Source organism: Miniopterus natalensis, chromosome 15, assembly GCF_054644295.1.
Source record: "Miniopterus natalensis isolate mMinNat1 chromosome 15, mMinNat1.hap1, whole genome shotgun sequence".
Classification (NCBI taxonomy): domain Eukaryota; kingdom Metazoa; phylum Chordata; class Mammalia; order Chiroptera; family Miniopteridae; genus Miniopterus; species Miniopterus natalensis.
In genome coordinates this window covers 20,970,155-20,987,686 of record NC_142095.1, presented here as the reverse complement: position 1 = coordinate 20,987,686, position 17,532 = coordinate 20,970,155, and the positions used below count along the sequence as shown (strand labels likewise).

General features: G+C 46.3%; 1 protein-coding gene across 2 annotated transcripts in view; it reads right to left on the bottom strand.

Moving 5' to 3' along the window:
* COLQ (collagen like tail subunit of asymmetric acetylcholinesterase) overlaps window positions 1–16,032 on the bottom strand; it is a 501,022-nt gene extending 484,990 nt beyond the window's left edge. For both annotated transcript variants that reach the window (XM_087824614.1, XM_087824615.1), the window contains exon 1: window positions 15,900–16,032. In XM_087824614.1, the coding sequence (XP_087680740.1) occupies window positions 15,900–16,005 (106 nt within the window). In that variant the 5' untranslated portion in view covers window positions 16,006–16,032. The remainder of the gene's footprint in view (window positions 1–15,899) is intronic.
* Between the last annotated feature and the right edge of the window lie 1,500 nt (window positions 16,033–17,532).

Here is a 17,532-nt window from a genome sequence, read left to right as displayed (position 1 = left end):
TCTCTCTTTTCTATGTTTCTCTCCTGCACCTCTTTTTACTGTCTCAAGTCTCACTCTCTGTCTCTGGGCCTCCCTATCTCTAACTTTGACTGTCTCTGTCTCTCAAAGCACTAACGCTTGAATTTCCTTAAGTCAAATGCTTGAGGACTGTTAACTGCCTTACAGCCAAGCATGCCCACCTAGGATTAGGAATCCTGGTCTCCAGCCCTGGTGTGGTCAGAAACTTGTTGTGTGACCTTGGAGAACTCACTTCTCCACGGGGCCTTGGAAGCATTGGGCAAGGTGAGCTCTAAGCCTTTTCCAGTTATAGCTTCTATCAAGGACTGAGAAACAATGGTCCTTCATAAGGGCCCTGAACAGGGGTGATCACACTCTCTCCCCTTCTCCCCTGAAGAGCAGTCCATGCCCTCAAGGCAGCTGGCCTGCTGGGTTTCTTCAGGTTCCCTGGCCCAAGCACCAGCTCACCACAGCAGAGCTGCCTGCAAATATAATTCATAATAAAAGTTTCCGGGATCTTCCTGCAGCTGTCGGCAGGTGTCATATTCACAATATTTTGTCTTAATTGAAGCTCTGGTATTTATCAACCAGGCCAGAAGACCACTTCTGGAATACCGCCTCCCTGGGCACTGTTCCAGAAGCTTCTGTCCCCACCATTGGCATATGTGGGCCTGTTGCCTGTTCATCCCCACTGAAGCGAAGCCTGCCTTGCATCTCCCCTCTGCTGTGTCTCCTACCCCAGCTGTGCAGGGACAGTGTATGGCCTGGATAACTCAGCACCCTTCCCCAGGACCCAGAGTTCCCAATGTGAGGCAAAGACATCCACATTTGGGGGGCAGAGCCTAGGGTCCCACCAGCCCCAGGGCACCTCAAGTCAACTATCACACCCAAACCTAGGTGGGCAGAGAAGTAAGTTGGAGCACATGGGTTTTACCTTCCCACTGACAAATACTCTCTCTTTGACCAGACTTTGGTCAGGCTCTCAACAAGGCTTTGAACTTGGGTTTCCGTGTCTGTCCTTGCAGAGTCCAGTTTTAGCAACAATCCTGTTAAATCAGTTGAGAGAGAATCTCCACCAGGAGAGTCCTATACAGGGACACTGGATAGCTGGGTGAGCAGAAATTTTGATCAGATTAGGTCACTAAAATGTGGATACTTGCTTATTACAGCAGATAGCATAGCCCTACCCCAGCAGTGATGCACCAACCATGGGAAGCATTCCATGAGCACTCACTATCCTTCTCTGATCCCCACAACAACCCCACAAGCTATGTATTAGAACTATCATCTTCATTTCAGACAAGGCTCACATATTTAGGGAGGTACCTAAGGTCACACACAGCCAGTGGGTACTATGCCAGGATTAAATCCAGATGTCTCACCCTGGAGACCTGACAATGTGGTTACCAACACAGGGTGGTGACCTCCCATGCCCATACCCCAACCAGCCAAAGAGAATCAGCAGGGAACCTCAGCAAAAATGGCAGGTGTCCCCTCAGCCAGCTGAAGTTGGAGGAGTTTACCAACATCCAGTTCCTTGTCTTTCTAATCAAGACTTACAGTGACTCATCTTTGGGTCTCAGCTTCCCAGTTTATAAACTCACACTGTAGGACCGTAGTTGCCCCTTAGTATCCTGGCCACAAAGAGGGATCAATCATGTGTGCTTGTCACCTGTAATCAATTGTGCATTTACCCTCTCTGCTGAATAATTTAGTCTTCAAAGTGGGCAAAGGATCTGCAACTCATTTTGAAATCTGTCAAAAAATAAGATGGATGGATAAACAAATATATGATAGAGTGACTATAGCAAAATGACAATGACTGCAGAATCCATGTTGTGGGCATATTGGTTTGCTAGGACTGCAAAAGTACTCGGGGGACTTAAACAACAGGAATTAATCTTTAACAGTTCTGAAAGCTGGAAGCCCAAGATTAAGGTGTTGGAAGGCATGGTTGTTTCTGAGGCCTCTCTCTCTCCTTGGCTTGCAGATGGCTGCCTTCTGGCTGTGTCCATAGGGCCATCCTTGGTGTCATTCTGTGTCCAAATTTCCTCTTCCAAGAACACCAGTCAGACTAGATTAGGGCCCACCCTTACAGCCTTAGTTAACCTTATCACCTCTTGAAAGGCCCTATCTCCAAATAGTCACATTCTGGGGTATTGGGGTTAAGGCTTCAACTTATGGATTTGGGGAGAACACAGTTCAGCCCATAACAGTGGGTACTGGTGTTCCCTGGACAATTCTTTCCACTTTTCTTTTTAATGTTTGAAAATTTTTGTAATAAAAAAGAATAAAATAATTTTAAGTAGGCAACAGAGAACCAGAAGATACCTTCACAACAGTTAGGATTGGGGTCAGTCCATTGCCCTTGTTGCAAATATCTGGGGCCCCTGGGGCTGCACAGAGCTAGGGCACCAACGTTGCCTGGAGGAGCCTGGAGCCACTCACTAGGAGACTGTGGGCAGGTAACTGAATCTCCACAAAAAATGTGAGAAGGACGTTCTCCTCTGCCCTGATAGGGATGTCTTGAGGAGGAAAAGTCTGCCCTAGTTGCAAGGATGAAAAAAAATCATCCCATGTTGGTCTTTATTTTAGTCATATATCAAAAGTGACTCTTTTGGTTGTGCATAGATTCAAGGAGACAAATCCATCCCTCTTCCCTCCCACAAGGGAATGTTTTTGGACCTTATCTAAAGGAAGGCATCTGCTTTTTTGAGTTCAAGTTCTAATTTGACCAAATGGCATGTGGTAAACAGAGAGGAAGGAGGAGACAATGTTATTAGGAGCCCAGGGAACATCAAGAAACCTCCCCAAGGCTGGCTGCGCCTCAGCTCTGAATTTGATTACAGCGGCCAGCATAAATCAGCGAGTGCTATTAAATCTTCTGCTACGGCCTGACAGGGGAGGCCAAGTTTTGAGAGTTATTCAGGAGATCAGACCATAGGTCAGCGACAAAACCATCCAGCCCTATTAGGCCCAAAGGATGGGTTATTTCCAACACCTGCTGACAACTGGGGCTGAGTGGAAAGACCCTGTGTTTCCAACCATTACGTTTCCATGCCTTCCACAGTGACATCTTAGCCCTGCAGACACTTGTGATTCAAAATTACATGGCTCCCTTAACCCTTTCCCTAGAGCCCCCCATCCCTGCCCCACTGACTCCAGTATTTGCTACTTGAGGGTTCACAGCAGGTAGGGAGAAGGGAGCAGGATCCTTGGGCAGCCCCTGGCCACCTGCTGGCACAAACAGACATTTCTACCCACTGGTCCCAGTGAGTCACTCAAATCCCTGAACAAATCCCTGGACTCAACTGAACAACAGAGCTTCTCAGTTGAACAAGTTGGCAAGATGAACCTTAGGCATTCTGCAGCACTATAATTGCATGATTCTACCCTTCTGGAAATTCTCTGAGATTCCCATTGCCAATTTGGGCCTAACAGACTTTTATAGACAGACAAATCCCATCCTGTGCTCCAGACGAAAGGCTCTGTTTTGCATGCATATGTGGAATTTTGTTTAATTGTTTAGAAGAGGTAACACAATCATATGATTCAAAATTCAAAAAGGGTAAACAGGTATACATGAAAACTCTCCCATGCCTGTCCAGTTCCAACGATTTATTATCAATTGCTTAGTCTCCTGTGTATAAGTCCATGACTATTTTATGCACGCAGAAACAAACCGGTAGGCACAATATTTTCCCCTCTTACTCGAAGGATTACTTGTAATATAATACTACACAAATGGTCCTCTCTCAGTTCCTCCATCGTATTTGTAAAAGATTATTCTGTGTAGCTACATAAAATGCATCCATATTCCCTTCGATGGCTGCATAATATTCCTTTCCTTGGAAGAACCGTAATTTGTTCACCCTGCCTCCTACTGACATGCATTTGGGTGATATACAAACATTTGCTGATGGAAACAATGATACAATAAAATAACCTGCATGCATATTTGTGGGTGTTGCTGAGTGTGTCTATTGGATAAATTCCTAGAATAGAGTTGATGGGCCAAAGAGCGTGTAAATTTGTAATTTTTACACATGTTGGCTGATTCCTCTCCACAAAGCTTCCATCAGTCCACATCCCTCCCACGAGCAGAGGACAAGCGCGTCTGTTTCCACACACCCTTGCCAGCACATAAGATGCCAGGCCTTTTGAATTCTGCCCATCTGATAGACAAAAAATGGTATTTTCAGTGTGTTTTTAGTTTGCATTTCTCTTACAGTGAATGAGGCTGGGGATATTTTCACATATACCTTTTTCATTTTTCCCATGAGGTTTCAAGTCTTCTCTTAAATTTTTTTCTTATATATAAGGAAAATACCACTTTATTATATGACTTGCAAATATTTCCCCAGTTTGTTTTAAACTTTTAACTATGTGTTTTTTTTAATTGTTTTTCCCCAGACAATTTTTTTTTAGGTAGTAGAATTTATTGTAGAAGCCTTTTTTTTTTTTAATGGTTTCTGGGTTTTCTACACACTCAGGTGACTGCCAAAATCTCCCAGGGTTTCTTCTAATAATTTTATAATTTCATATTTAAATCCCAATTTATTTGTAACTTATTATGTGCAAGGTGTAAGTTTGTTTACTTGCTGGTTTTCCAGATGTCATGTTATCTGTGACCTAAAGCAGACAACAAATATATTCTTTAAACTACCTTTATGTAGCTTGCAAACATCAGCCATAATAACATGTACTGAACACTTATTGTGTGCTAAGCACTGGCCTGTGACAGCCTTCATGCCTGTTAATATTTTCTCCATTTCACAGATCAGTAAACTGAGGCTCAAAGAAGTGCCCAAGTAAGTGGCGGGGTTGTGGCTTGAACCCAGTTGCTCTGCTCTCACGGAAACTCCAACTGCCTGTGTGCCTGAGACACTATCACGGCGATGCACTTTGCTCATTAACTATTTCATCTGTGTGTGGGTTTGTTTGTTTTTAATGAGAGCACTTATTTTATTTTATTTTTATTTATTTATTTTATTTATTTTTAAATATGTCTTTATTGATTTCAGAGAGAGAGAGGGAGAGAGAGAGATAGAAACATCAATGATGAGAGAATCATTGATCAGCTGCCTCCTGCATGCCCCCGACTGGGGATCGAGCCCAAAACCTGGGCACGTGCCGTGATGGGGGCTCGAACTGCGATCTCCTGGATCACAGGTCGGTGCTCAATTGCAGGCTGAGCCATGCTGGCCGGGCTCATCTGCGTTATTTTGATGTTACAATAGACTATGGGCTCCTTAAGTTAGTTTGTCTTACGACTCTTCTTGTTCAATATAACGGTTAAGTGTAGAGTAAGTAGGAGGTGCAATAAGCGTTGGTCATTTGATTGACGGGAAGTATATCAAATGGTATGTATCTCAGTAGTTATAACTAACTTAGAGATAGAAAGAGTGATGTAAACATGGTAATAATAGTAATAAAGAGGATCTGAATCAATTAAGTGGATTTTATTGCCTCATTTAGGAAAAAAAATTGAACAAAATGCAAAACAGCAGTAGATGGGTATATGGCCAAGAAATTGAGTATATTTGTGAAATCAGCCACCATTTGCTGGCATTCCTTTTGAAAATTTCATATTTAATGATCTTCCTCTGATCGCCTGGGAGGACCCACACTGTCAGGCCTGGTGACTCAGATCCACTTTCTATTTTGAAGGGGGCAAAACGGTCATCCTATACAAGGCAGATGCTGTGTGGACAGAGAGCCCCGTTCTCCTGACACAGATGAATTGGATACAGGAAGCGGCTTGTCTTACCAGCTCGGTTCCGCACAGGACGGCACAGTCTCCAAAGGGTGGAGCTCTCGGGGCTGCAGTGGCCCGGGGGTTCCTAGTGAGCTCACCCCTGTCTGCGAGGTGAGAAGCTTTCTCCCTCACAGCTGCAGGGAGGGCGGCCTGCGGGTGGACTTTGCGCATCAGCAGGCCTTTCTGCGGAGGACTCAGTGGACAGTATTGTCCTCAGGCATGAGCTTAGGCTTTCCAGGACAGAGAAGTCCAGTGTCACCCCTCAAGGCACAACAGCTCCTAAGTACAACTCAACCAGCTCCGATGCTCTCTCCTTTGACCCTCACAATAACCCCTCTAATTACCTTCTATTATGTCCCCCCTTTACAGGTGTGGAAAACTAAAGCTCTGACATTCAAGGTCCTGTAGAGTAGGGCTTCTGAGCTCGGAGCTCCAATTCCACAGCCCATCCAATGTAATGTAATGGGTTTTTGATGGAGACTCTGAGTTCTGAAACTGGGCTCTTCAGCACTGTGAGCAAATCTCTCCAGCTACCAAACAAGAGCAGGGGCAATTAGAGTAGAAATCAAACATCTCAGGAGGAAGCAAATGGCCTAGACTCCAAATCTGTCTCACCACCGTTTGGAAAAATGTTGCAACCAGTAACTCAGAGCTTAACTACGTTCCAGGAGCAGTGCAAAGCTCTACCTATTAACTTGTCAAATCCTCACTGCCATCTCATGAGGTAGGTATTCTTATTATTCCCATTCCACAGAGGTGGAAACTGAGGTGTTAAGAAATTAAACCAAGACCACTTGGCCAAGATCACTCAGCTAGTGGATCATGAAGGTGTCACTCAAGTCCAGAGCTGTCTGAATGTGAACCCCACACCTTTTACTCTCACCTCATGGATACTCAGGTGCCAACGCTCAGAAGAGAAACACGTGCCAAGACCCCTTCTTTGGGTAGGGGCTACGCGTGGAAATCAGCAAGCAAATTTGACATTGTTAGCCACAAAGTCAGGGAAAGTCTACAGAGAAAAGGATCTTTGAAATCTGGCCCATCCCTTCATTTTACATACAGATGAGGAAACTGAGTCTCACAAGGAGCAAGTGGCTTGTCCAGCACTACACATGTGTTTCCAGGAGTTAGTGGCAAGTCCAGACACATAAGCCAAGTTTCCCACATTTTCCCTCAGTGCCTTAGCCCTGTGCCAAAATACCTCTCAAAGAACATTAGTAAACAGACAAATTGCCAAGCCCACTGACTCAGCATCCCCACCCCACCTTCTAGCTGGACCTGAACAGGAGAACCTTAGCTGCAGTCACCGTGGTTCCTCTGGGCAGACACAGAGAGGGCAGGGGCGTGGCACCCAAGCCCACACTGTTCCCTCAGGGTCCTGCTGCTTCTTGGACATGGAGGCCATTTGTCTTTTCCACCGTTTACTTTCCCTGCCATGACCTTGCCCAACAAAGCTCTCAGAAAAACAGACAAGAAGGAAAAGGGTTATTGTCCTCACTAGGAGACCCCTAAGTCCTGAACATTGATCTCAATGTGGAGCATTTGGTTTCTGGATGACCACAGAGAGTCTAGAAGCTTGTGAGGGCCACCCACTATGAATGATCTCAAACTGAGCCCGTTCTGTTTGGGCACAAGAGGGCAGCCCTGTTTCAACCTTCAACGATAATGACCCACCCTCCAGGCCCCTCATATAGGGGACAAGTTCAAACACTTGAATGATCCTGAGTCACAGTAAAGGAAGGAAGCCCCAGTGGGGCAGGTAGGTCTCCACAGGTAGGATGGTCATTGCCACCCATCCCTTACCCTCCTGGGTCCCCAGCAAGCCCCAGGCCAGGTCTGAGACCCTTGGAAGGTCCCTCCTGGAACATGTGTCCCAAGAGAGAACTACAGCTGCAGCAGGAAAGCTCCTGGGGCTTTCTCTAGACTTCTCAGAAAGATACCAAGAAGGCCAGGTAAATGGCACCGCAGGATGAGCAGGGAAAAGGGTGGGAGGCCTGGAAGGGGAGGAGCCTGTCCAGCTCGAATTCACGTTTCTGTCTTTTCTTTCCTCTCTTTTTTCAGACCCCAGCTGGTTTACCGTGCAAAGCCCACAGCAGCCACGAGGCCTCTCCTTCAGCTGTCACCAGCTCCCAACACACGGTCATGCTTGTGCTTATATTGGTTGCCATAGACACATAAGTGCCAGCTTGAATGGAGCTGCATGCTCAGGACTGGGAGATGGAATAGGGCCAGGTGTATTTTTAAAGCCATCTGGGAAAGCCGGTCACCATGAGAAGAGATTCCTTCCCTGGTCGACGTGTCCCTACTTTAGGGACTGATTCACAAATGGACAACGGATAAAAGGTGAGCCCCTCTTTTTGCCTCAACTTGCTGAATGGTTTAAGCAAAAAGTTGTTTGGGTTGTATTTGGGACTTTTTGCCTTTTGACACAAATGCATTTTAAGGGAAATCATGACCTTCTTGTCATGTGTAGAGACACTGTGAGGTTTTAGAAATAAAGACAAAAAGGTTTATATTTCACACACCAGGCATTATTTTAAGTACTTTATATTCATAATTAGCCCACTTAATCTTCACAACTGATCTGTGAGGTAACCCTACTTTTAACCCCATTTTATAGGTGGGAAAACTGAGGCACAGGGAGAGTGATTTGCCTGCCCAACATCACAAAGCTAAGGGAAACACAAGATTTGAACCCAGGCTGTGTGGAACCAGACACCCTTTCTCTAACCACTAGGCAATTCTGCCTCTACAATGATTTTGGGATCAGAAAGTCCTGATTTGGAATTTTGGCCCTGGCACTGTGTGACCTCTGGAAAATGACTGCATCTCTCTGAAGGTTAGTTTCCCCTTTGGTAAAATGGGGGGTAGAGATGGCTTGTGAAATTGTGTAGATTAGAAGTCATATAAAGAGTGTAGCAAATAGAAAGTGCTCAATGCAAGGCAGCTTTCTTGGTGTGAATGGGGCCTCCCTTAGCAACTGGCTCCCAGCTCCTGTATCAGGGCAGGGAGTGCTGAGCTGTACCAGCCACTGCCCAGAAGGAGGGCGGGGCAGGCAACTGCGCAAGGGCCGGCAGAACCACAGCTGCTTTCTCTAAGTATCTACACAGATGCTGTCACTTCCCTGCCATATCAGGCCCTGTGGGCTTCCAGCTCTGGCCACAAGCACCTGTGACTATGACAGGGAGCTTCTCCAACCGTGGAGGTCGCTGCGGGCAAGCATGTCCCAGGAGCTGGTGGATCAATACCTCAGTGTAAGATGGGGAAATTACCCAGGTGGGCCCTAAATGTAATCTCAATAAGAGAGAGGCAGAGGGAGATTTGACACAGAAGAGGGCAATGTGACAACTGAGTGGCCATGGGAAACTAATACAGGGATTCAGGGGCAAATCTGAGCAGTGGTTCTCAAAGTGTGGTCCGTGGACCAGCAGCATCCACAGCACCTGGGATCTTATTACAACTACAAACTCCTGGGCCCCACTCCAGACCTACTGGATCTAAAATTCCAGCAATGGGGCCCAGTAGTCTGTGTTCTAACAAACCTGATTCTGATGCTGGCTATAATTCGATGGTTAACCCTGGGTAGACAACAGAATGACCTGGAGACCTTTAAATACCATCAGTGCCTGATCCCAGGCCCAGAGATTCTGTTTTATTTAATTTAGTCTGTTCCGTCCCGACACTGGGCTTCTGTGAAGCATCCCAGGGAATTCTTATGTCTACGCAGAGCTGAGAATCTGTGCTTGAGAACCACTGACCTAGGACACTGACTTTCACACTGAGCTTTGCAGAGCTTGGAATTCTGGAAAGTGCCCCAAGATGGCTAAAGAAGGAGCAGGCAGGGCCCAAGCCAGCAGAGCTTTTGGCCCCTGAGGCCAGATGGGGATGGTCAGGTGGGTGTACTGAGGAGGGCAGACCAGAGGGTGTGGTGGGACTTGGGAACTGGGCTGAGTGACCACCAACTGCTCCATTCCAAACGGTGTCGCCAAAATGTCAAAATGCGGCTCAGAACTGCCAGGTCACCTGGTTTTCAACAAGTTTTTCTTGCTTGTTTTTTAAGAGACATCAGAAAAACTGTTTTATGGGTTTTTTTTAATGTTAAATCACTTGATCCTTAAATATTAGCAACTAAGGCACATTTAAAAATTTTCTCTCTCTTTTTTAGTACTACAGCATGAAGGTTGAACATGGCTAAACATGAAGACTGGATTTGGTTCTTAGGCAGCTAGTTTGTGAGCTTTGGGTCTGCTGCAGGGGCCTCCCATCCACCTCCTGGGACCAGCAGGCTAGCCTCGACAGGTGCCTCTCAGGGTGCTGACAGGAACTCAATGTGCGTGGGATATTTTTGCCTGGCCACTGCTGCATCCCTGCTTCAGGTATACAGCTGGCACTTATTAAGTGTTTGTTCAATCAGTAAATCCTCATAGCAATCCTGTGAGATGGAGGCTATGACACCCATTTGCAGATGAGGAATTTGGGGCACACCACAACTGTGATGTGACCTCCCCACAATCACATAGAGAACAACCAACAGAGTCAGGATTCAAACCCAAGGACTGCTATGAAGAGCAAATACAGCTCTAGTTGTGAAAATGCTTTGCAAAATGAGAGGTTTGGAGATAATTAGTACCAATGATAAGAGTCATATGAGTAGTACTTATGATGTGAACTGCATCTTAAGAAGAGGGGACACCAGCTTATTGGGTGACTCATTGAAGCCAGAAGGGCATTCTTCTCATTTTAGAGCTGCATTGTTTTTGCATGGTTGTGGCAGTGGTGGTTGTGGATCTGAGGAAAGCAGGCTTGAGTGTGGTGAACTGCAATGTGGGGGCTTGGCCCCAGCTATCTGAAAGGAAGGCTTCCCGCCTCTCACACCCACGCCCCTTTATTACCGGGTTGGAGATGAATCCATGACTTTATTCAGAGATGTGGGATGGTGAGAAGTGGGAAAGCTGGGACCCCTGGAGAGCCCTCTAATGTAAGAACTCTCACTGATTATATTATCTAGAGGAAATATGGGGAACTAAATCGGAGGAGATGGCTGGGAAGTGCATTATGGAACATTAAACAATAGCTGATCAGCATCAGATACAAATAAATGGCCCATAATCTGCTGTTAAGACCATCATTGGTTCCCAAGTGGTGGCCTGGCTGACTTCCAGTCAGGAGAGTGCAGGGCTAGACCTCAGGTCCTATGGGTCACAAAGCTCCTGCTCCGGATGATATCCCAGTAGCCAACTGGAGAAGATTTCAGCACCCAGACAGAATTCACTTTCTCCCACATGACTCACTCTACAGGACTGGATTTGGGTCTTCTCTCCATCTGGTCCCTGAGGCCTTGATCCAACATCATCTGTAGAGTTCCTACCTGCCTGAGAGAGCCTTCATTGGAAAAGGGAAGCCACATGTGTGTGTGTGGGTATTGGGTAGGCTGGCTCACAATGCCCGAAGAGAATGTCTGTGAAGTTGTATTCCCCTGACTCCAGAAAGGCCTCATCCCCCAGAATACCCTCATTGAAGCTCATCTTACTAGAGCATGCTTTAGAACTTTAACCCCTGTTACAATACGAATATCTTCAAAGGAAAGAAAAACCAGTATCCTGACAAGTCATGCACACTTTAGTATAAAGTCAAATTCAATCTTTTCCTAAGAGCTTTGGGCATTGATATCCAGAGGAGAAGGTAAGAGGGAATACAGAATAAAGAATCTCGTAATAACTATGTATGGTGTCAGATGGGTACTAGACTTATCTGGGTGATCCCTTCATAAGTTATATAAATATCTGATCACTATGCTGAACACCTGAAACTAATATAATATTGTATGTCAACTATAATTGAAAAATAAAAAGATTTTAAAGGAAGGAATGAAGAATTTTTAAAAAAAGAATCTAGAGCTGAGTCTTCAAAGGAGAGAGGATAGCCTACAGGACTTAAACGTCTAATATTATTTATCAATGGCCATAAGCAGATTTGGTCTCCATTGGTAAAAGCCAACTTAGAATCAGAGGGCAGGATTCCAGCTTCCAGCTTCCCACAGCCCAGCTGTGTGATCTTGGGCAAGTCACTTAACCTCTCTGAACTTCCATTTCTTGTTTGAAAAGTAGAAGTGATGCCACACCCATCCCAGGGGTGCTGTGAGATTACATGAATTGAAGTGTGTGGAAGGTCTGCGCATCTATAAATATTATTGTCCTTGGGTCTGTGCCACCACATTCTAGAAATTGTACAACTACTGAGCTACTTCTCTGAATGGCTATTGGAGCTGAGTCAATCCGCAGACCCATCATGAGCCCAGCCAGGATCAGCTAACCCAATCTAGATCAGCTAACCCTTATTGTCCCATAAACACGTCAACTTCAATAATAAGTGATTGTTGTTTAAGCCACTGAGTGTGAGGGTAGTGTATTTCCCAGCAGTGGTTAAAATAATATACCAAAGTTAGGGTTCCTGACATTTAAATTTTTAGGGCCATGTTCAATAGCAATCATTCTAAAATAGATCTGACACTTATTTGCCTTCTTAAGCATAATAAAGTGAACACAATTCGATCTTCACTGGGTCATTCATGCTCATCATAGTGAAAGCCAGCAAATGTGCTGTTAAGTTCATGAGGCCCTCAGGGGCTGTAGAAAGAGTTCATCTACTATTCTTTTTTGATCTCAGAACTATTCCTTAGTTGTTTACCATTTTTCTTGTAACCAATTTTATGAGCTGGGTTGTTTTGTTGTGTCATCGTATCATAAGCAGCAGCCTGTCTCCTAAAATCTAACGTGCTGCAGGGAAATCTCCACCCTCCAAGAAACCTCTCTCAGCCTGTTAGAATGGTGTCCAAAGTAGAGTTAACAGGCTTGGAGTAGAGGCCAGAGCTTGTTTTCTGTCTATCAGATGCATGTGCTTTAGCACTCAGATTTCTATCATCAATGTTGGCCTCTTGGCTGCTTTTTGGCTCCCTTCCTGGTTCTCCTCTGGGACCCGGCAGTGGAGGTTGCCAGGTAATGAGCATCTGATCCATAGAGCTGGAGCTGCGTCTGGTGTTGTTGAAACACAGTCTTTCCTGGAGAGAGTGAAGGTAAGCACCAGCCTACATGCCCGTAAGAGCTCTTCCTCCACCATAGCCCCTCTCCAGGGAATTCAGCGAGTGCTGCCTGGGCTGCCTGGGTTTCAACAGCAAGTGACCATGGGTTCCCCAGAGCAGAGATGGCATCCATCCTACTTGTCTCTGTGTCCCCTGTAGCACTGGGCACACAGAAGGCACTCGCTAAGGTGTAATGAGTGAAATGAAAAGATCTTCCCGGTGGCCCTTGTTTCTATGAGCACAGGGCTCGTCTTCCTCAGAAGAGTAAAAATCTACAAGCTTGACTACAGACTATTTCACACCAAATTGTTGGAAAATATTGTCAAAGAATTCAAGTTCTTCTGTGTCAAGGAATAGTTCCCGTTTCAGGGCATAAGTTTATTTCTAAACTGTGCTATCTAGAAGCTCTGGTGACTAAATGAAGGGGACAAAGCCAAGTGACTACAGGAGAAAGCAGATACCTTTTTCTCTAAGAAGCTGTGTCCTTAGTCATGTCTCCTGGCTCCACCTTACTGTTTCACCAAATGTCTGAAGACCACATTCCCAAACAGAAGATCTGCACCTAGCAATTCATGAAGAAGTGCTTATGGATGTGTAGGTTAGCTCTTCCACGTTCCCACCTGTATCCCTTCACTCTGCACCTCAGAAGCTGATCCCCATGACTCATCAAGGAGCTCCTCTGCCCAGGCCTCAGGTTGGGTTTGGTCAATGAGAGACACTACCAACAGGTAGTTGGAGGGAAGAGAGGTCGGGGTACTTCTCCACTTTCTCCTCACGTAAGGTCCCTCAGTGATCAAAACTCCTGCTCTGTGACCCCTCCTCCAAGGCCCCAAATCTTCCTGGAATCCATTTCCCCATTTCCTCCTCTTGCCTTTTCAAGCCCAGGGGTGGTAAAAGCTTCACACAGTTGCTAATTTCTCAACATTCCTTACTGATTCCCTTAATCCCACCCATAACCTCTGAAACTGGTCCCTTCATTCAAGTATTTTCATCAGAACCATTAGAGTTGCTTCTTTTTTCTGGTGTTACCTTGACTGGTACAATCTGTACAAAGTCTCACTTAAGAGATGTCCAAGTTATGCCAGGGCTCTCTCTAGGGCAAGGAGTTCAAAGAAAATCAGGGGGTCTTTTCTCTCTAGCTTTCAGAACTCATTAGCCATTCTGGCACTATCTACATTAAGTGATACAAGAAGATGGCATACCCCAATCTCCAATCTACAGATAAGAAGTTTTATTCCTTCATTCACCCATCCAGTCAACAAATAGTTATTGAGCACCTATGATGTGCGGGGCACTATTCCGACCCTGGAGGGATGCTGATAATGTAAAAGATAGACACAGTCCCTGCCCACATGCCAACTAATGCCAGCTATCTCCCCCAAATCAGAGAGCCCATCAGAGGCAGGGCTAGAATCAGAGGGCTGAGTTTCCTGAAGTCCTGAGCCTTCAGCAGATTCTCAAAGGATCTGTGGCCCAAACAAAGTTAAGAACCACCTATCAAGCTTCCCACTTGAGTAGCAGAATAATGAAATAATGACTCTCTCGCTCCCAGAAGAAGTGTGGTGCTGTCAACTCGAATTTATGGGGAGCATGGTGGCACAATCACCCACTTTTGTATGTATTTTTATTGATTTTAGAGAGAGAGGAAGGGAGAGGGAGAGAGAGAAAGAAACATCAATGTGAGAGAAACATCAACCGACCACCCTGCATGCCCCCTATTGGGGATCAAGCCCACAACCCTGGCATGTGCCCTGATGGGGTATCGAACCAGTACCTTTTGGTGCATGGGATGATGCTTAACCAGCTGAGCCACACTGGCCAGTCGCCCACCTTTCCTCCCGCTCCCCACGCCCCATATTCTCCACAAATCCCCTACCCCCGCCTTCAGTTCCTCACACTTCTATAATTAGCCCACACCCTTCTCCGAGTCTTTCCCTCGGGGCCCACAAATGCCGGCAGCACATCCTGTTGATGAGCTGCTTTTATGAATGGGCAGGGGTTGGGGGCTGAATTCAGAGCTGTGCCTCCTCTGAGAGCCTGTGTTTCTAGCAAAGGGAGTGAGAGCAAAATTGCTGCCTCAATTAAAGTATTCCCGAGATGCATGCTGCAGCACATGACCCGCTGCCACTTCTAGGGAGAGCCGTGGGTGACTGAGGTGAACTGAGGGGGCTGTGAGGGGACAGGCCACAGAGCCGGGTTCGCCTGCCTCCCTCAAGCCCTCTGAAAACACTTGAGTTTACTCCGAAAGGTTGAAATAGGCCATGCCAGCAACCCAATACTTCCGCTGCTCTGGGTCACACAGGACAAGGGCAACAGGAAAGCCCGCCAGGCTGGCAGCGAGAGCTCCCTTGCCTTCACCCCCCAGCACTGTCCCCAGCAGACACCCCGCTCCAGGCCCGGCTGTCACTCTGGAGCCCCTCCGCCTCTCCCCAGAAAGCCCCTTCTCCCAGCTGCCTCCTCTGAGTCTGAGGAGAAGGCCCGCCCAGGGAGCAAGGACAGCAGGAAAGCAGGCTGGGGAAACGGAAGACCTAGTCCTGAGGCTGCAGGGGCCCTAGCCCCCCAGGAAACCAACGGGACTCCCCTCCCCTTCCCTTCGGTGGGATGGTCCGGGCAGCCGGCGACACTGGCCGAGCCGGGACAAGCAGTATGTTCACTCCACCTTATCCGCTTTGAGCCAAGCCCCCTTCAGGAGGGGCCAGGGGTGTATTTATAGAAACATCTGGGACTCACTTCTCTCTCTCTCGCACGTTTTCTGTCTCTTTTAGGCTCCCCATAATTCCCCACCAAAACAAAATCATGCAGCAAAAGGGGAGCAGAAGTGGGGGAGGCAGAAACACTTCTTCAAAGGTCTCTGGCTTTGAGCAGCCAGGTGGGGGGTGCTAGGAACAAGCACAGAGGGAGCTTCCTAGAGCAGCTGGAGTGACAGAAACCCGCTAGGGTGGTCGACTCCCTTCCAGCCTCCCTCCACCAAGAGCAGGAGAAAAATACCAGGACGCGTTGCAAAACAATCTTCCTTCCTCCCCCTGGCCCACACAGAAGGAAGAGAGGAAAGCTGTCATCATTTACCTGCTGAGATTGGGAGGACACTGTTGATGAAAGTAGGCTGAGACACGACAAAGCGGAAGAAAAGCTGAAGATAAATTCCCAGAGTCCTTGGATTCAGGACAACCATGCTGGCTGGGGTCTGGAAAGTGTCAGGTTCTCAGCAGCCTTCCCTCCAGGCTGCCGTGAAACCTTGCTTATCTCTGCTTTTGTCTTCCCCACTGCTGTTCGCCTCTCTCTCTCCCTCTCTCTCTCCCTCTCTCCCTCTCCCTCTCTCCTTTCCCTGTGCCTTTACCAAGAAAGAATGCCAACCATTTCCCATTAAACCTTCTCCATACTACTCAGGGTTATATTTATCTCAAGCACTGGACCAAATGCCCACATTAAAATTAAGATGTCAGAATTTTCTCTTTTGGAGACTGAGAGGTAAGTGGCTATTAAGGAGGTGATGACAAGGCAGCCAAGTCTCAATGCTCACTAGACGAAGTCCGCAAGGACTGATAGATTTTCTAATTGATTACCCACCAGGATCCACCTCTTGGAGTGGAGGGGTCCTGCAGCATCGCAGAATCAACTCTTCTGACTCAGGCTGAATTTCCATGGACACAAATCCTTCTGTGACATTTTTCCCACTGGGTGATAAATATAAAGTTGACTTTGGATTTTTTTTTTTTAACTTAATTACCCAATAAAAGGTGGGGGCAGGGGGTGTTATATTTTCCAAAACAGAATGAGCAAACTCTATCCCATGTAAAGCAAAATAAATGAAAAAAATCAATGGACTGGAAAGTGAATGATTACTTATTAAACTATATTGGAAGACAACTGACCAAATGGCAGAAGATATTTGCAAATGATACCTTGAAAAGGGGTTAATATCCAAAATATATAAAGAACTCATACAACTCAACAACAACAACAAAAACAATCTAATTAAAAAAGGACCTAAACAGACACTTTTTCCAAGACAAACGAATGGCCAGCAGATACATGAAAAGATGCTCACCGCTAGCTGTAAGGGAAATGCAAGTCAAAACCACAAGAAGATACCACCTCATATGTATTAGAATGACTATTATAGATAAGACAAGAAATAAGTGTTGGAGAGGATTTCGAGAAAAAGGAGCCCTTGTATACTGCTGATGGGAATTACAGCCACTATGAAAAACAGTATGAGTTGGGTGAAGGCATACTATAAGGTGACAATCCACAGCTCTAGCACCAGATGGGCTTGACCCCAGCTCTGCCGTGACAGTGAACAAATCTTCTGATCTCTCTAAGCCTCAGTCTTCCCATCATAAAATAGAGGCATGTTCCTTTTAAAGGTTTGTTGGAATAATTAAATAAAGTAACATGAGATGAAGCATATATGAATTCAAATTTGTGTATAGAGATAGCAAAAAAATGAAACCCAGGGAGCCATGGTGGATGGGGCACAAAGATGGCCAGCAGGAACCTCTCCCATCGCTGTACGCGCACGCCACTCCTTCAGCGAGAGGCGGAGTCTGTTTCCCCTCACGTTGAATCTGGGCTGGCCTTGTGACTGGCTCTAGCTAACAGAATGTGGCAAAGGTGACACTGTGCTCTTAACAGGCCTGACAGTTTCTGCTTCTGCCTTTTCTTGGAAGCCAACTGCTACATAAAAAAAGCCTGGACT